Source organism: Anser brachyrhynchus, assembly GCF_964034855.1.
Source record: "Anser brachyrhynchus genome assembly, chromosome: 7".
Lineage (NCBI taxonomy): Eukaryota > Metazoa > Chordata > Aves > Anseriformes > Anatidae > Anser > Anser brachyrhynchus.
This window is the reverse complement of record NC_137701.1, coordinates 15,177,813-15,205,052: the sequence shown is the minus strand read 5'-3', so window position 1 is coordinate 15,205,052 and position 27,240 is coordinate 15,177,813. Positions and strand designations below refer to the sequence as shown.

Below are 27,240 nucleotides of genomic sequence, written 5' to 3'. Positions count from 1 at the left end.
TAAAATTAGTGTACATCTTTGAGCTTGAAGTAAAACATTTAAGATGATTCTGAGAAAGAAGCTAACAAAAAATACATATGTTTTACTTGAAAAAGTAAAACCTGTTGACTTGTGTAACCTCTTCCTCAAAAATGTTTTTGCATAGCAATAGCTTTTTGTGCCAGGGCTTAACTTCAGCCATCCTCATTAAAATCTGATCTGAACGTGACCAAGTTCAGTTTTAGATAAAATACAAGTTTATACTGAGGTAACATTATAAAGTAATTTGACAGCTGTGGTAAAGGTAGGCATGGGGATGGAGAGCCTTTACGTCCTGTGGCAACAAACCCCCAACACTGCTCCCATAGAGGTACTGGGAGCAACCGAAACACTGTGTTACATACACAAGAAGGCCAAGAGTCTGGTGTAGGTGTCATGGATTAAAGCAGAGGAATAGGCCTGGAGGTGCCTTGGGCATAATCAGCAGGATTTTAGTGGCAGGGGAGTGGCCGGGGTGCCCTGTGTCAGTCCCAGCCAGTTCCATAGCAGGCTCCCCAATACCTGAGTGCAACAACCAGTGGGATGTACTGCGGCTCTGAGGAAACATGGGGGCAGGAGGCAGAGGAGGACATGCAGGCAGAGAGGCACGAGAGGAGGAGACACAAAGGGAGATGCAGAAGGTGAGGCGTGAGGCTGTGCAGAGCAGGTGCAGGAGGAGGTCTGTTGGGGTGGGGGAGAGCTGTGGAGGCTCCCATGCCAAAGTAGTTGAAAAGAGTAAGAAACAAGGAGCTGCTAAAAGGGAAAACTGCTATTCAGTGACCCCCTCTTTCTGATTATGCCCAATACAGCTCCTTCTTCCTCACTTGTACCCTGCTCCAGCCTGAATCCTCTCTGCAGGCTGCAGTTCTTCATACAGGAACAGGTTTTCCTGGGGTCTCCATGGGCCGCAGTCCCTGTCAGGAATATCCTGACAATTCCCTGTCAGGACGTACTCCAGCACAGGGCTTCTGTGAGCTGTAAGGGAATCTCTGCTCTGCCATGGAGCAGCTCCTTCTCCTCTTCCTCCTTTCTCTGACCTTGATGCTTCTCGCTCTTTTTGTTCCCTCCTCCACCCTCTGCCACCATCTTGGGTGAGGGGCTCAGCTGTGCCCTGTGGTGGGTCCGTCGTGGAGGCTGTGTCTGGCACAGGGCAACCCCTGGCCTCTTCTCACAGAGGCTGCCCTGCAGCCCCCCACACTATGAACACTTTGCCAGGGACACCTTGTACAGCTGTTTAGAAAGTGAATGACAAATTATCAAAGGTCCTTCATTCACCAGGTCTGCTGCAGAATTCCTAACCAGCAGAATTCCTAATTCCTCTTCTAGTAGTGGACCTTGATGTAAGGGATGACCCCTCCTGTTCAGAGGGCAGAAGTTTTTCTAATAAATCTCAGGCAGTGTACAGACCTGTGCTGCAGGAAACAGTAGCCCTGGTCTGTTTCTGGCTCTACACATGGCCTTCAGGCTGGGGATAGCAGCACACAGGAACTGCTTACTTAGGGGACCACTGAAGTAATATGTAAAAGACCGTCCTGAAGGACTGCTAGAGATATAATGTCAGGGACCTTAAGGAGACCTGAGAAGGATTTCCTCTGTCCACATCCAGGCAGGATGTGCAATTTCTGTAGAGTTCTGATCTAAGAGTTCTAAATCAACTGACAAGCATATGTGTATTTTGGAAAACAAAAGGTAGAGCACTAAAATCTTCCCTCCAAAACCATGAGAAAGTTAAATGCTTGTTAGAGGGCCGGTAATTTTGTCTTTTTCCGTGCCCTGATTGTTCTGAAGAAAGTCAGAGCAAGAATATCTACAAACCATTCTGTATTGTTCACACACGTAAGTATGAATTTTTAGTTTTCCAGGGACTGTGTTCAAAATGTGTCTGTATCCACAGCTAAGAAACAAAAGTGATGGATCTGTAACGGAATTGTCTACTTATGTTGGGCAAAGACAAAAACACAGATGAGTAGCACAGGTATTGGAGAGGAGTGCTGGCATCAAGACAGCCATCAGTGTCAGCGCTGTCATTTTTATATTTGGCAGTTAGACAAATTGTGTTGACTTAATACCATGTAGTTACATTTCAGGAAGAACATGAGCATGATGCATGTTGGGATTGAGGTTTACAGTCCTAGCTCTCTGGGTGTTGTGGTTTAACCCGGCTGGCAGCTAAACACCACACAGCCGTTCGCTCACCCTCCCCCCTCCCTCTCTGGGATGGGGGAGAGAAACGGGAAAGTGAAGCCTGTGAGTTGAGATAAAGACAGTTTATTAAGACAGGAAAATAATAACAACAACAATAATAATAGTAATAATGATAATAGTATTAATAATAATAATGTGTACGAAACAAGTGATGCACAATGCAATTGCTCACCACCGGTTGACCGATGCCCAGCCTATCCCCGAGCAGCCGGCCCCCCACCCCGGCCAGCCACCCCTATATATTGTTCAGCATGACGTCAGATGGTATGGAATACCCCTTTGGCCAGTTTGGGTCAGCTGTCCTGGGTCTGTCCCCTCCCAGCTCCTGCTGCACCCCCAGCCTGCTCGCTGGCGGGACAGAGCAAGAAGCTGAAAAGTCCTTGGCCTGGTGTAAGCACTGCTCTGCAACAATTAAAACATCAGCATGTTATCAGCGCTCTTCTCATCCTAATCCAAAACATAGCACCCTACCAGCTACTAGGAGGAAAATTAACTCTGTCCTAACTGGAACCAGGACACTGGGTCATGTAGTCTAAACAGTAGCTGCTTCTCATCAGTGAAAAGGCATCTGAAATAAATGCAAGTGTACTTAGTGGTTATTGTTTTTCTTTGTTGCTGTTGCTTTAAGATTTTAATTTCTGCTCATAATAAATTAAGAATATATGGGATTAATTAGGCTGCTGAGAAAGCATCAGTATTTCTGGCAACTTTGTTGATAATTACATTGATACTGTAAGTGTTGCAGCTTAGCCCCTGGAAATGATTCTTCCTCATTAGGTAAAAGCAGGATTGACCCAGCTAATACTTGCATGTGACCTCTATATGATAGTTGAACAGAAGACTGATGCCTTTGAAAACAGACTGCAGTAATCTTTTTCAACTTGTGCTTGTCTGTGTATTCCCTTTTTTATTAATAATTTTTTTTACGCTACTGTTATGAAGAATATAAAATGTCCAAATGACAAGCAACATAAACTATTCAGTTGTCTTAGAGTTATATGGATAAGGAAGTGTGGAATACAATTTGATGTGATTCATAAGGTCTTTTTACGCTAATACCTTCTATGAACACCTTATAGTAGGTTTCCTTTTTTTATTTTTATTCTACGTAGTGCCAGTATGAATCCTTCAGGCTAGATTTTTTTTCTTTAATCTTACGATTCTAACTCTAAAAACAACAACAAAACAACAACAAAAACAACCAACAACAAACAACCCTACAAAATTGCAGGTACAATGTACAGTAAAAGAAAGTTCTTTCTGATCTTCCCTAGCTGTGGACACTTCACTTTGCAGTCTTGTAAGCAGTAATCTAATCTAGGAAAAATCTTTAGATCAATCTTTACCAGAGGGGTAAAAAACTTCTGGGTGGAATAAAAGTATGCACAAAGGGAGTTAGTGCAGAATAAGTTACTGCATTTTCAATTCTCACCATCACTTTTGTTACACCAACTTCCCTCTGTAGACAGTTTTAATGGGGGGATAATTTTTTAAGGATGTAACTCAATTTTCAGAGGGGAATTGAATTTAACAGTACAACTGTCATTACAGTTTGTGAGCTGCATGTAAAGATGGTGAGAGTTTTATGACTTAAATTTTTAATGCAGCTGTGTTTAAAATTAAAGTCTTTATTATTCTGCTGCAACATCAGTTTTATATCATGTGAAACTAAGCCATTCTACTTTATATTTAAACATATTGCTAGCTATTGTTAAAGATAACATTTTAAGCCGCATCATGTGACCAAATGCCTTCTAAATGCATTATTGGTTGTAACACAGTTTCTTTGAGTGACTTTCTGGAAAATAGGACTATTTCTTGTTACATGAACCTATGTATGCAACTAGTTTATGCATTGTTTCTGTGTCTCCTTTTCACCTGTATTTTCATCCTTATTTTCACCCTTATTTTTTCCATTAGAAAGGAGAGCCAAACTGCAGTGTTCTTTCTCCAGAAACCACAGAGCAGCTGACCTTTGAGATTCCTCTGAATGATTCTGGCTCTGCTGGACTTGGTGTGAGCTTAAAAGGCAACAAATCTCGGGAGACCGGAGCTGATCTTGGGATTTTCATCAAGTCTGTTATTCACGGAGGTGCTGCTTTTAAGGTATGGAATAAACAGATCAGACTATGGTTTCATTAGAATTCTGGCAGTTGTATGTTCAGTCCTGAATCTGGCTTGATAAGTATTCTAAAAATGAGTAACTTTTTGTCACTCACTCCTTTAGGTGAACGGCAAGTCTAATGTTTTATTCCAAGATTCTGGTGTCATGTGCATGGCAAGGCTTTTCCGAAGGAAAGTAAATGGAAGCAGATGTTGTGGGGCATTTAAATACTGCAGGAAGGGTGGGGAGACTGAGGCTGTGTAGTTAGGAGGGAGAGGCTGCCTCCCAGCTACCCCACAGCTCACAGAAGGGAACAGGAAACTATTCTGCTGCTAAACCGTGCTGCTAGACTCAGTGACAGTTAGATATCTACATTTATCGTTCAGTCTGCACTGCTTTCGGTTTTCACCAAGTGATACAGGCAGACCCATAGAAGAATGAAAAGAAAAATTAATTTACAAAAAATAGTAATTGGCAGTTCTGTGATGTTAAGAGTTATGTATTTAATTTGTACTGTAAATAAAAACCTAGCTCATCATTTGCTTTATTTTTTATACGAAATATTTTAACCATTGTAGTCATTGTGACTTAGCTGAGCCTGGCATCGATTGCACAGAAGTTACCAATTGTTCCTGAGGTGGATTGAATTGGTAAGGGACAGTATTAAGTGTTCTGCTCCCTCTGTGGACTGTACAAAGACTGCTGTACATTTCTGATTTAAAAGTATTTGAGGTACTTTCTAAGTTTTAGGAGATCTGTTGACAGCGTTGTTTTTTGTTTTTCAAATAACAGTTGGAAAAAGTAACTTTCTTGAAGTTATTTAAAACAAAGAAGTCTTAGTTTCTGGGGCTAGTATAGGTAGCTGTTGTTGATCCATAATGTAATTTTTTTCTCGTGTTATCTCAGCAATTCCTTGCAGTTCTCTTTTCTGTAAAAATACCTTTTAATTCAGTTTATGTAAATTCCTTTGCTGACATTAGCCTGCTGAGTAAGACAATTCACAGCATTAAAACTTTCATGATCATCTATTTACAGCAGATGGTAAATAGCAATAATCAAGGCTTTAGCTTTGATGTGAATGTTTAATACTTTCCCACTCCTATTATTTACCTGTCCTAGTCTCACAGTTATTTCAAAGCTTGGGTCTTCTCAAGTGTAACAGAGCCTGGTACATGCAGTGCAGAACACGGTGGTTGACTTTAGGGCTAAGTGACAAGTGAGTAAACTAATCTTCTTGGTGTATATCAGAACTGAGTTACGGTGCAATTGGCCAAATTAGAGCTACATAAACTCAGTTTACATGTGTGTCTGCTGCAGAGTACAACTCACTTTACCATGAAAATGAGGCTGCTCTTCTTACTTTCCCAGCTCTGTGTTCCCTGAGTAATAGTCCACAGCATTTGCAATGCCATTGTGTCACCCTGAACAAACTCATTGTTTTGACTAGCAAGGCTTGTGGAGCCATGTCTCAGCAGCATTAGTGGGTTCGCTACATGACTATCATTGCCATGTCAGAGATGCATAAACCAACTCTTTCAAACGTGCTCTGTTTACCACTCTCTGTTCTCCTACTGTTACTCCAGTTAATTTTGGCTTGAGGGGGGTCTGCAAACTAATAAAGCAGGGCTTCCTTGCCCATATTTAGGTAAGTGGGCAGCTGGCGAAGGTGGTCACCGTGACTGGAAGATTATTTTGTCTCATGATAAACTGCAGTCCTTTGACCTATTCCCTATACTCCCTCATAACCTTTTCACCAGTTGGAACTGCCTAGTGATAGGTCTGAGTGGGGACTCCAGAGCAAATGAGAGAGTAGCTGAGGCTCTAGCTTTAACCATACAGTCATTTTGGCAATGTGTGGGTAATCATGGTTTATTGTTACACATGCACAAAAAACAGCTGTCTTTCTCCCGTCTAATGACCTTTATATAGAGGAAAACATAATCAGTGGGTATTAAGAATTAATAAAATTTCTTATATCAATTTAAAAAGTGTGCATACAGTTGTGCATAAATATTTAAATTTGTCCTTATTTTTAAAAGCCTTCTTGTAACAATTTTTTAAATACAGAGCCTTTCTTTGCAGCTGGTAGTTGTCCAGAGCATTTTCCAGTGTTATTTCATAGTAATTGTCTCAGAAATTAAGTATTATGAATATAGGCATGTGCATTTGCTTTTCAGTGTATGAAGTATTCTTGGGAAAGTATAATATGGGGAAATCAAAGTGAGAGGAAACTCATCTCAGTAAGCGTTATTTCTCAATTCTACATTTAGAGTTCAAAATCTGCATCAATTTCTGATTTTGTGATACCGTTAGGTGCTAATATAATGATATTGGGGATGGTGGGGAGGGAGCAGCTTTGTCTCTTTGTCCACACAGCCAGCACTTGTTTTCAAAAGAAAACATAATGCACAGAAGATGAGCACATTTTTTTCATTGCTGAAGTAGATGGTCAGTAAATGTATAAAGGGTTTTGATACATTAAATTTCTTTTGCTGAATTGTGCTTTTTATAATGAAGATTTATTTATAACATACAGACCATTTTGAATGGCTACAGTTATCAGACAACAGAATTTCTGAAGAGAGGCCATCATTTTTAGTATTTTTTGGTTTTCATTTTTTGCTTTGTTTTGAAATGTTAACAGATTGGTCTAGCTCTGATGTATTACTGGTATTGCAAAGCTCAGTAAGGGATTTGTGAAAAATGTAAGGGAAAAATTGAAGTATTTAATTTTGTACTTTAGGATTTATTTATTGTGTGCTAGTTAAAGATTTTAGAAAATACCAACCATTTCTTGTCATATTTGCTACAGTAAGCCCCATTCACTACTCTGGCTACAGAACCCAACAAAGTTAAAAATGCCTTAGTATTCTTAGTTGGTATTTTAATACTGTATCCTAAAGGATTCAGATATGGTTACTTTTGCTGATTGACTCATTGTGTCCTGTCTTAACCTCCTTTTGTAATTTTTGAAGTGTCTGGTTTTCATCATCTGTAAGAAAGGGGTTACCAGGGTACTTTATATATGTAATTATGCAGAGTCTTTCATGTGAGGAAAACTGAGGGTTTAATTGACCTTAAATACATCATCTTTCCCTCAACTTCAGGGGTTTCAGCCTTGTTCATCTTGAGACACCTTGTCTTTTCACTTGAGATGAATTCCTGATTATTGGGTTCCTGCCGTCTACTGCAGCTGTAATGCAGCAGAGTCATTTTTAGAAAGAATGTTTTCAGCATATACATCTGTTCAAATCAAACATGGTGTATCTTGAACTTCCTTCAGGCTTCTGAGTGCTATTGCTGTAAATATTGCTTGTTGTATGCAGTGGATGGTGACTTGGATAATTCTAATAAAGGCTATCAAGGAATTCCTTCTGAGAGAAATGCCATTGAAGTGCTAAGGGAAATAGCTAGGTATGCTTTGATTAAAAATATAACTCTATGAGGAACATAGCTTTATATCTCCCTTCTCTACTGTAAAAGCATGGAAGTCTTGTCTCTGAATATGGTAGCCATGTGGTGGTAGGTTTTACCCCTTGCTGTGAGTCTTTACACAAACCACACTCATTGAATAAGCTAGGGAACAGTAACTTCACGCTTTATTAGAGTAGCTCACTTGCAGTTTCAGAGATGGCATTTGAAAACTGTTTTGCTGAAATGCCAAATGTTGTTTTTCTACTTAGAAGCCACAAAGAAACCTACCTTTCAGAGATGAAAGAAGAAATGTGTTAAAACAACATTTAACTTGTTTTGAGCCAAGCAGATTGTCTTGCAGTTCAGTCTTCTAAACCAGGCCATAACACTAGTGATGTGAAAATCTGTTTGAAAACTGTTTAGACATTGGGTTTTTTGTTGGTTTGTTGCTTTTTTGGTTTGTTTTGATTGTGTTTTTTTTTTGTTGTTTGTTTTTAAAGCAGCAAAAAGTTTTCTGTGAAATACCTTCTACCTGAGCATGTTTGAAAACAGTGTTCAACTGTCTTCCAGTTCTGCCTTGTACAGGTGGCTTTGCAAGTGTAGTGTATCAGCATTTATTAATCATGTATGCCTTTTTTCACAGATCCTAAAAGTTTAATTTTGAATTTAAGTGGAGCATGTTACAGAGTGAAAAGAACGGAGATGCATCAAAAGTTCAAAGAACTGACTCTATTGAAATGTAAAGAAATAAATACAAAGTTTCATACAAAAGTATTATAAGGGAAATTAAGAACCAGACCAATTCAGAGGTTTCTGAGACTGCAATGATTCATGTATGGTCACACAGTCAACAAATGTAGTCATGACAAGGTGCACTTGATCATGTATTTGTATATACTTTAGTAAGAAGCTTTATGAGATATTTACAAGAGTGTTTATCCACAGAAAGGGGATAGTAATTCAGGAGCCTCTGGGACCATAGCAGGAGGACGTGAGGACCTGTAAACTTTCAGTCTTACACAAACTTGCAAAAATTAAAATCCTCTTTCCTCAAACTCCTGTTGCCATGAATGACTCCATTCATTTCAGCAAATTTTGATAGAGCACAAAGGAATTACAACATGTGCAAGTAATAAAGCTTTCTGCTCAACCATGTTAACTCTTCTCTCCCTAAACTTTAGCATATGTGATGGCATCATTTTATATATAGAGAAAGGGTGGGGTTAACCTATTGACTTTGGTTGTATGTAGATTTATATTGGCATGAAACGTTCAACAGAGAAGTGGGAGAGGTTTCAGTATCCTTTCCAAATGGTATTGCTGTTTCCTATTCTCCATTCCCATGCTCTTCCCAGAAAAGCTTTATTTCTATTCGTCCTCCTTCACTTCATCTTCCAATTCTGTCTTTCCATCTTTTTGCTCTTTGTGGTTTATTTTTAATACTGATCTGTGCTCCTGTTCTGCAGCTCTGTAGGACCTCTTTCTATTCAGGCTCTGCTGTGGTAATGTTAATGATACTGAGTTCCAATAAAAATATTCCTTCAGCAAGCTGGGTTTGTCACAGCTACTGTAACTCACTTTAGCACAAATGCCTTAGACTTGGCAGTGATAGCAGAATAGTTAATTGAACATCTTAGTGACAGAAAAAATAGAAATTGAAAAGTATATATATTTTGGATTACTCAAATGCATGAAAAATGTAAACAATTCAGATGAGTGCCTTATGCAGAGTGTATAATGTACCTATGATTGAATCAGATTCATTTTAACCACGGTAATGTTCTTCTATGCCAGTTCTTCTTTTGCTGTTCTTTCTCCACTGCCCTTCTATATCGGATTTCTTCAGTCTCTTTCTCTTTTTTTTTTTCTTTGAGGTCTGATGCCAACCTGATAATTGTGAATTTGACAAGCTTTAAAAGAAATTGTCTCTTAATTAAATAGACCTTATTTTCTTGTTAAAGAGAGAAGTCTGCAGCACATGCTTTTATGAAAAGAAATAAACACAAATTATAGTGACAATACCAATAGGGCTCCTAAATCACAAAGTGGCAACGTCTACAATTTTATTGCATCCACAAATGTCAGTTAGCCTTGGCAATGAAACTGAACGACTTTCTTCAAAGCATAGGCTATTTGATTCAGCTCAACCCAAATTTTGTTATTGGCAGCAGGTTTAGATATTAAAATACATGGAACAGCGTTAACTGAAATACAGATACTTAATTCTTAGTGACCATTCTGAAATGACAACACCGCCTGTAGGGTGGCACGGTGATTGTGACAAGATAAATTCTTGTGAGAGTGTAAGACAAAAATTTCTGGAGCTGTATTTTCTTATCAGGCCCTAGTAACAGATAACAATGCATGTAAAATACACTGCAGTATTCCTTCACAATTGGACTGCAAATACGAACAGCTGTGGTGTGGGTCCTTTTAACTAACCAAAAGCTCCTTTTCCCGCTTTTTTTTTTTTCTTAATTTTTTTGGAACTGATAAATTGTATATGCAAGAAAAGCAGCAGCATGTGCCTGTACTTCTGCATTTGTAATTGCATTATGAACTCTTTCCAAAATGTACTAAATGGAACAAGAAATTGGTCAGTTAATGGGCACAAAGATTTTTCTCTTTAAAGACCTGGTACTATGCAGTCTCTTGTTTCTTACATTTCAGAAAGCAATGTCTGATAATCTGCATCTTATTTCGTGTATACAGCACCTCTGCCTAATAATTCTTGGTTTTTAAATTTTGTTTCTTTGTTTTTGATTGTAGGATGGTCGTTTGCGAGTAAATGATCAGCTCGTTGCAGTAAATGGGGAGTCACTTCTGGGCAAGTCAAATCACGAGGCCATGGAGACACTGAGGCGCTCCATGTCCATGGAGGGGAACATTCGTGGGAGGATCCAACTAGTAGTTCTTCGGAGACTAGAGGCACAAACAGAGGTGAAGCAATAAATGTATTCGTTAGATAAATGCCTTTGTTGTCTTGGTGTTTTTGCATAGAGGAGATGATCACTAAATTCTTGGTCGCAGAGAGCACATCCTGGCAGAATGAATTCCTGTTTTCCTGGAGTCAGGATTCACACAGTGCTTCTGGTTGACATCTCCCGAGTTGCTCTTCCTGTTGAGGCCTGGCTAAAAGTTGCCTCTTATCTTAATTTGCTGTTTTGACAAGTTTTAGAACAAAAGCAAATGTGATCCAAAGAAGGATTAGTTAGGATTAATGAGTTGGTGTAGTTTTGACTATGTTACCTCCTCAGGGCAACAGTTCAGATACAGATGATTTGAATTTTTCTGATTCCATTTGTTATCATAATCTCTGCTCTTAATGTGACTTGGATTTTGCTTCACTCTTCTTCATTTTCATTAGCATTTTTATTCACTCCCCATCTTTGTGTTTATGATTGTACTTTTTTTCTCTCTCAAGTGTGCATGTGCACATACGTGCTCTTTCTCCATCTTTTTGTATATACAGATGTGTATATATGTATACTGGCTGCCCTAACTACTCATCCCAGTTTTAATTTTGACACTTGAGTAAATATTTTAATAGGTTTTCAACAACTGTGCGTTCCTTAGAATAAAAATACATACAAATCGAATTGTGGTATAAAAAGTTGTAAAAAAATCTCATTACAGAATTCTAAGAGATGATTTTAAGCTTTTTATTTAATAAGCATTGCCAAAACATTTTTAAATGTTGAGAACAATCCATTTTTAAGTTTATTCAGATAAAATATAGGGGGGGAGGGCCAAGAGGCTTGTAGTATAATTAACTTTTAACATTTTCCTGGTAATAGATCTATCTGATTTACTACTATTATTGATTGAGAATTATATTTAGAAGAATATTACTGGCTGAACATTATGGTCTTTGTTGGGAGGATGTTTTGCATGGGGGGGGCCTCTGTCAATTTTATCAGGAAAAAATGAAAAACATTCATTAGTAATTCTAGAATATTTTATAGGAAAATTTTTATTTGCTTTCCTTTTATGTGGCAGCATTACATTATAAGGAGGAGTTTAAAAGTACATGTTGCATTTATTATGCATTCTTGCGATGTAAGAAGATAGCTCACCTTCAAATAAAGCATGATCTTGCAAGTTTTCTTCATTTAGTAAAAACCAATTTTTTTGAAAAAATAAAAATAAAAACTACAACACAATTCCAAGCAAAAATCAGACTGACCTAATAAGGCTACTTTTTATTGTTAAGTGTATTGTTTTGTATGTTGTCCAGACGTATGACAAAGGTAAATAATCTCGACTCACCCTGTGAAGGACAGATGATGAGGACTTGATTGAATCAAATTCATTTTAGACAGAAATTAATTTTTATAGGCCAGTCTTCAGGTTCAATTGTAATTCCATTTGAGTCTGGACACTGTAGCAGAAACGGGTTGTTGCCCATTCTTTCCCCAAAACAGCTTCCTGAGTACTGCTTCTCAGCTTGGTAGAAGCAGAAACGTTTAGAAATGCATTATTGTTTTTATTGGTCAGGACACTAATGGAGGTCTTCCGTGACAGATATGTTTTATAAGCTGAATACTCTAATTAGGCTGGTTACTGATCAGTTGTTGGGATACTGATTGTGTCATTTATCAAAGAGCTGGAAAAGCGGATTTGTTGTTGTTAATTTAATGCTCCCTATCCCACTGAGTACAAGTCTTCCATGTAGTAGTAGTTTGGCTGCTGCAAGGCTTAATTTAGCTAGCAGTATACATGAGAAAGTAGTAAACGTGGACCTTGCAACATAAGAAATCTTATGTAAACTAAAGAATTTCCAGTAGGGAGAAGGAACATAATTGTCAGTGTGCAGCATGTGTGTTTCTGTACAAAGCTTTTTCAAAGGGCTCATGCTGCACTAAGAGGGAGGGGAGAATGTTGTGTGTGCTGCCTGTCCACCGAGACCAGATTTGTAGCCATATTGTCACCATGAGCATCCCAACATTGGTTTGTGTTTTGAGCTGAGGTGCATATTTTGCCGACTTGTGTTTTGTGTTTGTTTTTAATTCAGGAGCTTGTAAGGCAGGTTGCAAGTGATTTAGTGCACACCTTTCTTCTGCAGTGGTTTGCAGGCAATCACTTGCCAAAGCATTGGTCATCTTATATCATTGTACAACTAAATGATATGGGTTAGATACATGCATTTCTTCTGTAGATGTGACTATGTAATTTAAGGAATTATATACTTAGTGTAACATTTGCTGGCATGATGAACAAAAACCAACAGCAAAACAGACATAAAATACAGAAACTTGAAAGGTTATTCTGAAAACTAGCCATAACGTTCTTCTGTGTGAGTTTTCAGTTTTCACTGAATACCAAGTACAGAAATGTCTTTTTGGGTCTGTCCCAGTTTTAGAAACTGTGATTTTTTTTTTCTTTTGAACAACTGCTCAGGAGAATAAATTAGGCGATATGGCACGTATTGGGGGGTGGGGGGGATATCTCAAAAAAAAAAAGCTGACTAGAGGTGTGACAGGAGTTTGTTTAGCTGCTAGCCAGAAGACCTGCATTTGGGAGTTTGGTGTAACTCCTTCCTTGCAAAACTGCTCTAGTGTGTGATCATCGGAACATATGTACTCGATCTCTGAGAGAAGGGAACCAGCTGGCTGGCAGAAAAATACCATTGGCATTGCCCATGTTCTTGTGTTGACAATGTCACAAGCTGCCCTCCCAGATGGAGAATTTGAATGAAGCCAGTTGTGGGTCATAAAGAAAACACTTCATTTTTGTGCATCACTCAGTGATTGTTGGTGCCTAGATATTGTCTGATTTCATGACCAGCAACAACAGATAGTCATTTTGAAGATGTCTTTTACATTTCACATTTGCAAGTAAGCAATGTACAGTGAACACATTATGCTGTTTTTGCACTGTCCATAGTCTGGTCTTCTGCATTGTTGAACATTTAATTTTTTTAATACAACATGTGGTTCTGTTTTTTCCTTAGGACCGCCTGGACCAGGGGGCTTTTAAAAAATCAGCCTTTGATGGGAGTCACAACTTTGCAGCTGTTTCCCGACGCAATGATACTATTCTTCAGCAATTTGTCACATACAGTCCTCAGGAAAGAATACAAGGTGGTCTCTCATATTTTTCTGTATGCTAAAAGAAAGTTTTGTTTTGTTTTGTTTTGTTTTTCCTTGAAATCCAAAGCTGCTCGAAAAGCAGTTAATTAGACTAAGTGCACACTTTGAGTCATGAAGATCCAGAGAGGGTGGGAGAGCTGACTCAGAAGTTGTGAATTAGATTCCTGGCACAAATTCCAGTTTAAGTAACAGTTTCTAGCTCGCTGCCCCAACACGTAAGGTTGGATAAAAAACAAATGATGAGTGCAAAATATATGTTGTCAAAATGTTTATTTTATATATATCTTTAATGAGTAAAAAGATTTTTTTATTGAATGCTTAGATTTATGTCCCATGTCTTTATAAGCTAAATTAATTTATACAAATTGTAAAATTCATAAAGTACACGTGCTCCTTTTAGACTAAAAGGTAAAATTTGTTCAAAGGTTAGAAATACTCCCTTAATTTACAAATAGTAATTACACTAATGAATTCATTTTTAAAAAAGGCAGAATTGTACATTGTGCGAAGAAAACCTACAAGTAAGAGCAAATGTAAGCATATAAGAGCATTAAAGATTGTTTATTGTCCTGTCTTTTTTCATTTCTGATGGCAAACTCTACTATCTGTCCAATTTGTATCTGACTCAGCAAGGTTTAGATACTGAAGATTTAGACTCCAACGTTGTAAGAACAGATCTTCTTTAGATCTACATTATGTTTCTCTTGTTGGAGTTTATACTGATTCTGTAGTTAAAGGAGAATAGCATTATCCTTAGAGCTAGCCTGCCCTGTAGAGTTAATGATTACCAGAGGATCACAAGATAGTAAACACCTTTAAAGCCATTTGTTAAAAACATATAAGCAATTGCTTTGGAGTGATTGATGCAAGTGAATGACAATGGGTAACCTGTCACTTAAATGAAGTTTAAAAAAAAATTGTGCAAGAGTTGTACTTTCAAATGAGGATTCTCCAACTGTGATCTGAAAATCAGGATGTCTACTTTATAGCACATTCATAAATCAATGTTTTCAATAAACATCATTTTAGTTAAATAATAATATTAAATATTTATAATATATATAATAGTATATAATATAATAAATATTAAATATTTAGTTAAATAATAATATTAAATAAATAATAAATAATAATAAAATTAAGCATTATAGCAAACAGGAGATTTATTTTAACACTTGATGGAGGTTGGTTTGCCCAAAGACTTTGAGAACTTTGCAGAATTTTAGGAACAATCAGTGCATTTCCGTATGTATACTCTTAAGTTTTTCTTTAAGCCTGTGATATTTATGGCATAAGAACTTACTTAACCTGTCAAGCAATGCAAAACATGTAAATGCACATATGACAGTGTGCATATTTTTTTTTGTGGAAGATAAAAAGAAATTGATATGGACAGAATACTGAGCATTCAGAGTTCAACCTCATTTTTAGTTTTTCAGTCAATAATAATTTTTAAAACAGGAAACTGTGAACAAGATGGTCTGTAGACTTGATTTGTGGTTATATTTTCCTCAGTAGAAGTTAAGTGAATTTAACAGGTAGAGAAACACTTCTTAGTAATTTAAAAGTTACTTTGAAAAGCTGAGGAAAAAGGAGAAAAAAGTGTGATGGCCTCAGAGGAGTGAGTGTGGGATGGAGTAAGGATGCTCTGGAGTGCTGTTGAGGGCTATCATCAGGAGGGGTTTGGCATGGCTAGGGCTTCTGAGCCATGGCCTGGGAGCAGTTTGTAAATGGAGTCAAGGGACTATAAAACAACAAAGACTTTTCTAGTGCTACTGGGAACCTACTGGAAGTATCATTTTATTGAGATCTCTATTAAAGGTGTGGTATATGATGAGTAAATTTGTAGTGGCCTTGATGGAGAACTGTACAGAACTTTGAGCTGAAAGGTTGTCAAAGGTTGTCTGCAGTAGGATATTCTGATCTGAAATGCTTTTGGTGAAAGACACTTTGGCCTTATAGTAGTCCTTCCTGTTGTAGACGTATTTCTCAAATTTTGAAGTCATAGTATTAATTATTGTAGAGCTAATCTTCCTGCTTTCCATATCGGCCTGTCACTTATTTCCAGTCATTGGTTCCTTTTTTTTTTTTTTTGCATTGTTTTTTATAAAAGACCTTAATCCTTGAAGGCATCTGTAAAGGCAAAGCACTACACTTACACCCAACCATCATTTAACTCAGTTGTGAACTTCAGATTGTATGTCCGTTAAGGAAATGAATCTCAGACATGGTGAATTTCTTATGCAAGGCAAGAGCAAGCCCCTGTTGGTGTACTTACGGCGTACTGACCAGACTTTGGAGGTGGAGGTCTGGTTGGTACAACATTACAAATAATAATGAAGGGTAGAAGAGCTTTTTAATGTAATACTGGATCTAATGCAACAATTTAATGACACGAGTTGTATTAGGTTTAATAAAATGTCACTTTCTTAATTAATGTTTTCAAATAAATTATTTCTAGTATCACTCACTGCTCCTACCAATAAAACTCATATAAAAGCTCAGCAAAAACACACTGAAGCTTGGCTTGCTAATACTGTTGTCTGTTTTAAGAGCCTTTTTTATTATACATAGAAAAACTAATGTCTAGGGAAAAGTGGTTGTAGCCGAAACATTACATTTTGTCTTGCCTGTGGATATTTAAATAAAGGGGGAGGGGGTACTGATCTAATATTGAAATGTCAGTGTTTGTTCTATTTTTGCATGAATAATACTTGCTGCCTTCAGGTCCTCACTTCATTTGCTGCCAAGCTGTTGCAGTTTCAGTGGTTGGGTGTGTGGATTTTTTTTTTCTCCTGAGAAAGCCTCTTTGAGAAACGATACTTCAGTGCCAGAAGCATTACATTTCTGGTGCTGAAAGATTACTGGAATGTGTTTCATTAGAGGTTCTTATATATTTCTTATAACCTTTTATTATATACGGTTATAGAGGAAATGCTGTCATCTATATGGTTAAGTAGTAGAATAATCGTAAAATATCTCTACTACCACTGGCTATCAAGTCCTTGTGGTTGTACAAGCATCTGTGTTTTCATACATGTAATAATGTCAAGTTAGAAAATTAAAAATTTACATTTTAAAGTAATTTTTAGATTTTGTTTGTGAACATTACATGTATCTTACAAATAGTTACTTTCCTGAAATGCTTAATATCTGAAAATTCAGTGCATTTTGTTAATAGTTTGGCTGTTCCTCAGACCACTTTGGATCTGGTAAGATCTTTTCCTGAGGTCTTGAACATGGAGGCGTTGACTACCTTTTAGTTTAAGTTCTCTCTTTTTTTTTTTTTTTTTTTTTGCTCGTGTACTAATTTTGCTGGGAGTTAGAGTCTGCTGTCATCACTCCTGATTCTCTCAGGAAGTCTGATGTTTTTCTGTATGTTCTTATCTACTGCAAGAAAAATGCCAGTGGTAACCAGTCACCAAACAGTGTTTGTGAAGAGATGTATCAGTTGCTGTGAATCAAAGTTAATAAAACAATATACTCAATACTGTCTCCAACCATGGCCATTGCAGGCTGCTCAGAGAAAAGATAGTAAGACAACAGGGCAGGGTGTGGTGTCATCATGCGTATGTTTTCTGCTTTGGGTCGTCAGTGCCTTAGGAACTTCCTAAATCAGAAGTTCTGTCTAAACCACTGTGATTTTGATACCTCCCTGACTTCTAGTTCATTTATTTAATATTTTCTTTTAATTTGGTTTCTAAAACATTGGCATGACAATGAGATCCATGATTTCATTGCAAAGGAAAAACTACTGCTTTGTGTTTGTCCTGGATGTGCTACTTGATAGTTAAACTGGATGTCTTGTAGTTGCTGTGTGTGACATGGTCAATGAGATTCCTTTTCACCTTGTGCATAGTTTTTATGATTTCATAGACTCCTTTAAATCCCTTTTTGTTGCTTGTTATTCTAAATTAAATACTTCCACTTCATGTTCCTTGTAGGAATGTTTTTACATGTTCCAACTATCCTTGCTACCTTTTCAGTAAGTTTCTGAATTATACTACATCCTCTTTCAGAAGGCAAGAATGAAAGAATGAAACTTCAGATGTTATTTAAAAACTAGGCATGCCATTTACTTGCAGAATGAGATGGAGTGTTTGGACTTATTCTTAAGGCTGTGAATGTTTCTTTGCCTTTTACTTCCCTAAGCATATATTCAAAGAATGATCCAGCCCAATTCTGAGGTATTGTTCCTGAGTGGCAATCACTAATGTAATAGCCTATGTGTATGTGTCAAGAGTTTTCTCCTACTCCCATGTGTATCACTTTGCAGTCACTGACATGGAATTTCACCTGTATTTTATTTCCTACTTGCTTAATATACTGCAGTGCTTTTGCAGAGCTTCATAGTCTGCTTATTTTGGGCAATTCTGAATAATTTTACATGGGTACATTTTTTCATCTTCTGATTTGCTTCATCTTTCAAATCATTTAATTACCTCGTACAGTTCAAGTTTCCCTTTGTTAAATATTCTTTTTACTGTGAGAACTTGCCATTTATTCCTCGTGTTTCCTGTCCTTAAATTGCAACCAGAAAAAATAATTTAAATGCAACTATTCAGTGTGCATGTATGTTGGGTAGCATATCCGTTTTCTGTGTCAGGCTGGCAATCCATTTTTTTTAATATCCCATTGGAACTTTTCATCTCATCCGCTCACACTCCCTTTATTCTGATGATGATGTTCTCACTTTTCCTGACAAAGGTTTTGAACTATTCCATATCATTCTGATTCTTAACAGGTTATCCAGCCAATAGGAGTCTGTTGGTTTGTAGGATCCTTGAGCTAATAGCATAGTTTTGTTTGTTTTATTTGGCTGGTTTGATTCTAGGGAACTACTTCAGTGCGCTTACGTAATAAATATAATCTGTTGTTGTCTAACTTGATCCCCTCCCTGTAAACCATTTTTCTCTCAAATTAGGTTAGTACTTTCAGATAGGATTGTGCAAAAAAATGTAGCAACATATACAATGAACAAAACAGGTCATGAAAATACAATCCGTAGGTATTGTTAAATCACTTATCTGCCACTGAAGGCTAAGAATGAAGTATCCTTCTTTTCTGTGAAATTTTGGAGAGTCGAAGATGTGTTATATGTTATAAAAATGTAGGGACTCCTTATAAGATCTGACCTGTTATACTGCAAGGCGTGAATTTACAAGACAATAATGAACTGGTTACAGCAAGCACAGCACTCATATTAAATACCTCAGGTATGTAAGTGTTGTTGCTTAGCAAACCACTGAGTGGTTTAATTGAGTAGTTTATGTTTTTCTTGGTTGGAAGTAATTTTCTGGTGTGAACTGAATGTCTTTTCTAGAGGTAAGGAAGGAATTGCCTTAATACCAGGAAAATGAGGATTGTAATTCAGAAAGGCCCTCTTTCTTGTCTTGTCAGGAGACAACAGAAATTTTTCTTCTCTCTTCTGTCCACGAGGGATGATAAATACTCCCCATCAAAGGAAATGAAATCAAGAACCTAGAATTAGTGAGGATACAGTTATACAGTAAAAGTGAAAATTCACTCAAATGGAGTAAAGCAATTCATGGCTTGCACTCAACTTCACTATAAGCACAAAGTTTCCCTGTATTTGTCTTTAATTATGCATATGCAAATCTGAAAATCAGGTCTTCAGGAAATCTCAAGGGATGTATTTTCTGCTTGGTATGATTTTAATTCTAGTTTAGTTAGTTTAGGGATTTGAATAATTTGTGAGTCGTTTCAGAATTGCTTAAGGCCTTCCAGTCCAGTCATTGATCAATGAACTGGTGTTAAGTACTTGTTTCTGTGGCTTTTTATTTTATTTTTTTTTAACACAGACACCCTTCTTTTTAATTTCAGAGTTGCCAGCGTCTGATCATGGCAGTGGTGAAAATGAAACCCCTCCACCTCTGCCACCACATCCCACAGAGGATTTGCTGAACGAGGATTATAATCATAGGTTGGACTTTGTCTATTCTTAATATTTACAACCCTAATTGATTGTGATAATAGTTCTAATTGATTTTTAAAATCACTCATTATTTTGTAAAATTTTTACCACCATATTCACAGTCACCTGATCCTTTAATGTAATTGATGTTATTCTAGTATTCAGTGCTTTGTTCATTTTGGTTATTCATAAACTGCATTATGCCTCCTCTTGAAGATACGTGGGGTCGCAATACCTTGCATGTGTTCAGAAAGACAAAAAGAATTCCAAAACATAATCCAAATTTAAGAAAAAAAAGTGAATTAAAAATTATACCAGTGGATGCTATACATAGATGCAGTGCCTGAAGTCTATTAAAGTTTTAAAAGTCCTAGCCAAATTCACTTTGTAGAAAACCAAATCTTCTTATATAGCATGTCAGCCAAAGAAGTTCTCGAGCTTAGAAAATGAAGTTTCAGTAAGTGTGAACATTGAAAAGTGTATGTGAAAAAGTTACCAATGGACACTTTGCAAGTTATAAATGAGTTAGGTAGATTTTTCTGATAAATGCTACTTTGTCTAATAGTATGGAATTCTCTCAGGTAGCACTGGTTACAAATCAAAACATACCTCATTTATTTCAGCCTATCATACTTTTAATACCTAGTATAGAAAATTCAGCATTGAACACTTCACTCATTTTGTGTGTGTTCACAGTTGTGATAGTCATGTGACTATGTTATTTGAATGGAATGAGGAGAGTATACTTTTCAACTAAAAGCATAGCTATTCTTCTGTGCTTGGTGTGTATGGATGTGATTAAAAACTAGCCTTTAAATGACCAACTGCAAGTAGTATCAAAGAGTATATATATTTTATTATGGATGCCTTGAATTATTCTTTTTTATAGTAACAGACTGTAATTTTACTATAGTAACTACATAATTTCTGCTCTTTCAGGCATGTAGGTATGTCATGGTAAACAAACAAAACTCTGTATAGACTAATGGAAATTTGTACTGAATTCACAACTGCAGTTGTTTGCTAGAATCAGTTGTTAATTTTTCAACAAGCTGGGAGTGAAAACATTCCCTTAAATGATAACTATGTACTAAAATGATAATGTATTTACAGGCCTTTCCTCCCACCTTGACTTTTTTTTTTTTCCCGGTGTTGTATTGGTGTTCCATTCGGAACGTAAGTTCCAAAATTGAATTCCTGTGGAAAGTCATGCAGATTTCACAGAAAATTCATTGTAGTAGAAAAAAAAAATGGAGGAAATGTTTTGACACTGAAAAATCTGTTGTTATTGTATAGTTCAGAAATAAATCTTTTTAATTTTGGATCTCTTTGTTTTCAGAGAAAAAAATAAAAACTGTTTCTTATTGAAAAATTACGTGGAATTTTTCTGATGCCTTTAAGTGAGGTGTTTTGACTCCTCAAAGATTAAAGCTATGTTCATTTTCAATCAGGTAGAATTTTTAAATGTTTAGATATTTGCCTAACTTGATATAAAATCAAATAATTGAAAACAAAAACCACACATGATACCTTAGGATTCTACAGAGTATTAAGGCAGCCTCCAGAAAAACTCCAGCATCTGCAGAAGAGATGGATAGCTATATGCTTCTAAAACAGCTTTAGATAGTGGATGAAGTAGAATTGAAAGAGGTACATTGGTGACATCTTCTCCAGCTTTTTGTAACGTTATTTGAAAATGTAATGGTTAAATGGAACTAGCAAAACACGTACACACAAATCCCTAGCAAGTACTCGTATGTTCCTCCTTTCTTCTGCTAAATAAAATATGAATTGTGTAAAAGCAGCAATTATCACTAAGCATTTACATTTGTATTTGCATCTGCTATGAAGAACAAGTGACTAGAGGTGCTAAGTCTCACAAATGAAACGTGAGGATCAATGACTGGTTTTAAAATGCATGGCTGCAAGCAATTGGAGGAAGAAAAACATATATATATTGCATGTTTTAATTAGATCGCTTGTGATTTGAGCTGGTGCCTAAATATTTTACGTGTTTTTTGTTTGTTTTTTGTTGTTTTTCTGCAGCCCTATAATAAATTCAGCAATGTATTTAACAGATCAGCACATCAACTTCAGATCTTTGACACCAGCCAAGCAGTCTGAATCAATTAATCTGAAAGCCTCAAAAAGCATGGATCTGGGTAAGAAGGGGTGGGGTGACATACAGGTCAGCTTTTTAGCCTCAGCACATCTGCACCATCTCTGTTTCTTGCTTTTGTTTCTTAAACACAAACATCAGGGAACATCAGGGAGTAAGTTCTGCAGAGGATCTGCAGTGATGGGGACAATGGTCTGTCTCCTGTAGCATCTAATTGCAAATACCATTTCTATTAAACTGAATAAAGGTTTATTCCTTTTTTCTTAAAGAACATTCTATCCATTGTATTGAAATCTTAGCTGCAGAAAAGAGGGAGCTTTTGTAAAACAGAAAGAATTGTTGTACAAGTTTTGTGTGTCTAAAAATATAGCAAAATAGCAATAACAAAAGTCATTTTCGTATAGAATACAAATGATTGCAAAACTGCAGTGGACAAAGGCTAACTTCCCTAAGACAAGTTGTATATGTCTTCATTGACAATGACAAACACACGTGACAATGACAAATCAAAGTGTTGCAGAAAATCTTTACAAGTGCTTGAAGTGTGGTAAGGTTATGGTCCTCTACCCATCAAAGCTGTGAAGAAAGTCCTGCAGGGTGGACAAAACAGAAAGTAAATGTTTCTTTCAATTCTGGTAAAACATTGGTGAATGAAAGATTGAAGGGTTATTGCAGTTGAAAACTGAGTCATGTTTTGATGGTAGTTCAAGGAAAAGTTCATGAGATTCTTAAGCTGCAAAGAATCAGAAACCAAGTAAGTTTGTCTTCTGCCTTTTAATTCTTCTTTGTGGCACTCATCATTTATCTTTCTGTTTCAAGTTAAAGTGTTGAGGGAGTAACTTTGAGGGCCATCATTAGGATGTGTTTAATAACAGATTTCTGTTTTGTTGGACCAGACTTTATAGACAATGAATGGAAACTGTTTAATTTCTTATATAGTTTCAAGGTACCATTTTGTTGTTGGTATTTTTTTTCCTGAAGTGTTCTAATTTGACCTAATTTTTGTATTGATTTTTGTCACATTGCTACAATATTATTTTAATGCATCATAAAATGTATGTGCTTCTGTGATGGAGTGTTAGGAAACTAAAGCGTTGTATTAATACATGTTGTATTAACAAATAATAAGAACCCATTTTGAGAAGTTCTTAAGGAAGAAAAAACTTCACTTTTAAGTTACTGCATGAACTGACCAGAAATGAGTCCTTTTGCAGTTCTGTTCCACCCTTTTGATAAAGAATGTGTTAGCTATATATGTTTTTTCAGAATGGAAACACTGTACATACTCAACAAAGAAATGAGTTTACAAGCTTGAGTCAAAATACAAACTTACGTAGTCAACTAGAAAAAATATTGTTCAACTTTATGGCCTATTTTTAGAAAGGCTCATTTACAGTTCCCACGTAAGTCAATAGGATAGAATGTTTGCAAGCAGCAGTGTAAAATTAGGCAATGGGAATGCACTTCTGAGTATGTTCTGAACTACCAGGTAACTTGTACTTCTTTTTCTCCAGATCTGTTCATTTATATTGTAAGTTTCAAAGCAGTATAAACAATCTGCAACTGCTCTTGACACATACAAGTGATGCTTTGAGAATTACACGATTTACTGAATCATAATGGTTAAAAAAAAAAAAAAAAGGTGTGTAGATGACTGGGTGTGTAGATGTCCTTAATGTCTAAAAAAATAATAAAAATGTTGTATGCAGATGGTAACTGTTGAAAATACCTCTTCTGAAATGAAAGTAAAAAACAAAAGGGGTAATGATTGGAAACAGTAATGTTTTATCCTTTTTTTTTTTTTTAGTTCATTTCTGTTTTATCAAGGAAATGGGCCCAACTGTAATCATGTAATCATTTTCTTATAAGGCTGCTAGTTACTTATTGGGAAAAAAGACTGAGAAAGAAACCTGAGTTTAGCATTTCAGGTACAAGTTGTTTACCCAATAGAAAAATGAAATTAGGACATTTTGCAGTCATTCTTTAGCAAGCAGTAAAACACTTTGTTCAACTTTTCACCTTAAGCAAGATTATAAGCAGAAGCCTATTTAGTCTGGAAAGGTAAAGGGAAAAGAAATATGAAAATATGAGATAACTGCAATATAAATGCTTCTAATGCAAATAAAATTCCAATAATTTAGTATCTAAAACTGTTCTTTCAAATAGAGCATCAGTATAATGCACACTCCAAAACAGATCTTTTGGAGAAGGAAAATATATTAGTTTGCTTTTATATTTTTCATATTATTTAACTACAGTCATGACCCATAGTAACTTCTCATTCCAACATTCAGCTAAGTACCCATTATTGATTTCAGTGTGATGTTTGCCAGCACAAATAGGGTGGGAAGTGCTGCTGTCTTTTGCTTCCAGACCCAGAGTTGTGGTTGTAAGAATGACTTGTTGGCTACCACAGAGGAATTTTGTAGCGGATTTGGTAACAAAGGAAGTTTTTGCTCTCTGAAAATGGGTTTATAACTGCTAGGCCCCCCTTTTTCTGGTTGTCATGTGATGCTGTATACTTACTACTTTTCTTTTGTTCTAAAGTTCTCCAATCCCCTTCCAAAATAAATAAAGTTAATATGATGAACAGAAAAATAATAGAATTGAAGTCTCAGAGGAGAACTTTGAGACTTTACAAAATGTGACTTAAATTCAGTTTCTTTCCTTTTAAAACAAATTGTCTCTGAGTTGTGTGTCACCACTGATGTGGGAAGACAGTCTTTAAGGTTACAAGGTCCAGAAATCACTTGGGTCTCTCTAGACCAAAATATGATCCTGAACTCTGTAGACAACAGAATTAGCATAATATGGGGTATAAATGTGAAATCTGTACTGCTATCCCCTTATGAAACATTGTACTTTACCTTGAAATATGTGTGTAATACATTAGATGCTTAGTTAGGAGATGAAAATTGCATGGATTATACAACGGCATCATCAGAAGGATCATCAAATTAACAGAAAATTTAACAGAAAATTTTTAACACGAAGCCTGAGAATCCACATATTGCTACAGACTGGGAACCTCATGACAATATACTAAACTCATTAAATTAGGGAGCTAATGAAATTATATAGTAAGGATCTTTTGGTTTTGATCAGGGTTGATGTATGCACAAGAAGTAAATCTGTTAAGTAAAGACTAGTCTATAATTATACAAATTTACAACTATTTACAACCCATTTAAAATTGATGTTCATCTTTTTATTTCTATATATTTTAGGCCCAGAAACCTTTGAGTGCTTAATCTGTTTTCCAGTCATATCTGTTTACAAAATAATAATTATTGTAATTGTAAATTGGTACCCTCAGTGAATAGTATCAGGATATAAAGAGGGGTGATCAAATAGTGTGCAGTAGTGTTAACATGTAGCATCATTTTATTGTCATTCCACATATCAAATCTTACAATGAAAGGGACTTGGCACATGCAGCAAAAGCTGTAGGTTACTCACCAATAGGAAGAAATGGTTTAGTTTATTGACTCTTTGTGTATTTGTGTTGTTGATTAGCAGTTGGACAGCAGCAGAAGATATGAACCACCTGATTGTTCAGGCAGGGTTCTGTGTTGTTATGCATGCGCCGTGAGTTGTATGAACCTTAACAGCTAAATTCACAAATCACTTGAATCCAAAATTGGCAATGTCTGGAGATGTATTTGAAGAACTTCTATTTGTGGATGAGTTACTTTTCGCTTGAATGCACTTTATAAACAAATCAGTGGTATCTGTGTGATACTGTTGTAGTATATCTTTTAAAAATATATATAAAAAAGGATCTATGGTAGTGTAATAGTAGTGGTAGTGTGATATCTTATTTGGTTTTGCAGGTGTGAGCAGAAAATCCTACCTCATCCATATAGACATCTTTGCACCAGGTATATGAAGGCAGTTGGAAAGTTTGCAGTGTGACTGATTCTGTGCTTTAGCATCCATTATTTAGTCAGCGATCTAAGGCTTTTTGAAATCTACTGCTTCATTCAGGATAATAGGATACAGATTAGTTCCATATCAGCTCTAAGTTCCAGTGTTGTTCCTTGCTGCTGTGTTGAGATAATGACAGCACTTTCTGGATCACTGATAGAGTTCTTATCCCGTGTCTTATGGTATATCTTTTTCTTTGCCTTGTCTATTTTTATTCTGAACTGGTGACAGAAGAGCACAGCCACATATTTTCTTTTACTGATCGTGGCACTTGAGATGTCCATTTGGTAGTGTAAATTTATGTTATGGGTGATGGTGTTTGAATATATTAGCAGGGAAAATAAGTGTCCTTTTACCATGATTTCAAGAATTTGTGCAGGGCCAGCCAAAGTCTGGCTTGGATTACATGCCTGTACTGATTAGATTTAGGCTGCTTGCCAAGTTTGAACTTGTGCTTATAGCGCAGTGTTAAAAACTAGCAAAACAAATGCAGAAATGCTAGAAATACATGTGTCATTGTGCCTTCCCACTCCACAAATAAGTGGTACGCTTTTTTTTTTTTTTAAACTTAATGGCAGATGAAAATGAAGAAGAAGAGATCAATGGCTTCTATACAAGTCATTGGAAAGATGATTTTCCCTTTCCTTCTATGTGCACACATTTTCCTGTACATAAGCATGGTTGTGTAGAAAATAACTTCTTTATAACCACTCATCAGAATCCATTTTCAGTAGTGGTTTTTCTTTCTTTTAACTGTATTTAAAAGGTAATTTCTGTGGAAAAAAATAGCAATATGGATTTTTTTTCTTGTTGTATTAAAAGGAAAAGAAAAAGAAAGGAAAAAAGGTGTTTTATTATTTATCTCTAATACCCTTATTTTCTGTAAATCTTTATGCACAGGAATGATTTAAGCTATGCAGAAATGTACTGTAAAAACTACAGCCATGGGATTTGTATTCAAACACATGAAAGTGTGGCTTGTTTTAACCTGAAGCAGCATGAAATTGAATCATATGAGTATATAACAATTTGGTTGTGTATCAATTCAGGCTTTGTAGATTTATATTTAAGGATGTTGTTATAATAACCCATGACCACTATCCCAAGGTACTACTCAAATCCACCTTCCTTTCCCCATAAAGAGCAAAAACCCATAGATCTTAACTGATTAAGCTTTAAAGCCTGAAGAAATGGAAATACCCTTTACTTGATTTTAAATGTGAGTGAAATATTATTTGCTAAAACATAATTAGACATACTCAGAATCACTTAACCTTGGAGCATATTTATTAAAAATATCTGCCAACTTCATTTATGTATTTAAGAATAATTAGCAAGTGAATATGCAAGAAGTGGTATGGAGTATTCTGCCAGGAAGCCACTATTTAAGTAAATGCTCATTTCTTTGTTAATGAGGGGATGCATT

General features: G+C 36.3%; 1 protein-coding gene across 9 annotated transcripts in view; it reads left to right on the top strand.

Annotated features, from left to right (window-relative positions):
• Positions 1-27,240, top strand: part of PARD3B (par-3 family cell polarity regulator beta) — a 538,356-nt gene that overhangs the window by 332,128 nt on the left and 178,988 nt on the right. For all 9 annotated transcript variants that reach the window (XM_080600336.1, XM_080600334.1, XM_080600332.1 and 6 more), the window contains 5 exons: positions 4,144-4,329; positions 10,511-10,681; positions 13,695-13,824; positions 19,678-19,777; positions 21,815-21,930. In XM_080600336.1, the coding sequence (XP_080456462.1) occupies positions 4,144-4,329; positions 10,511-10,681; positions 13,695-13,824; positions 19,678-19,777; positions 21,815-21,930 (703 nt within the window). The remainder of the gene's footprint in view (positions 1-4,143; positions 4,330-10,510; positions 10,682-13,694; positions 13,825-19,677; positions 19,778-21,814; positions 21,931-27,240) is intronic.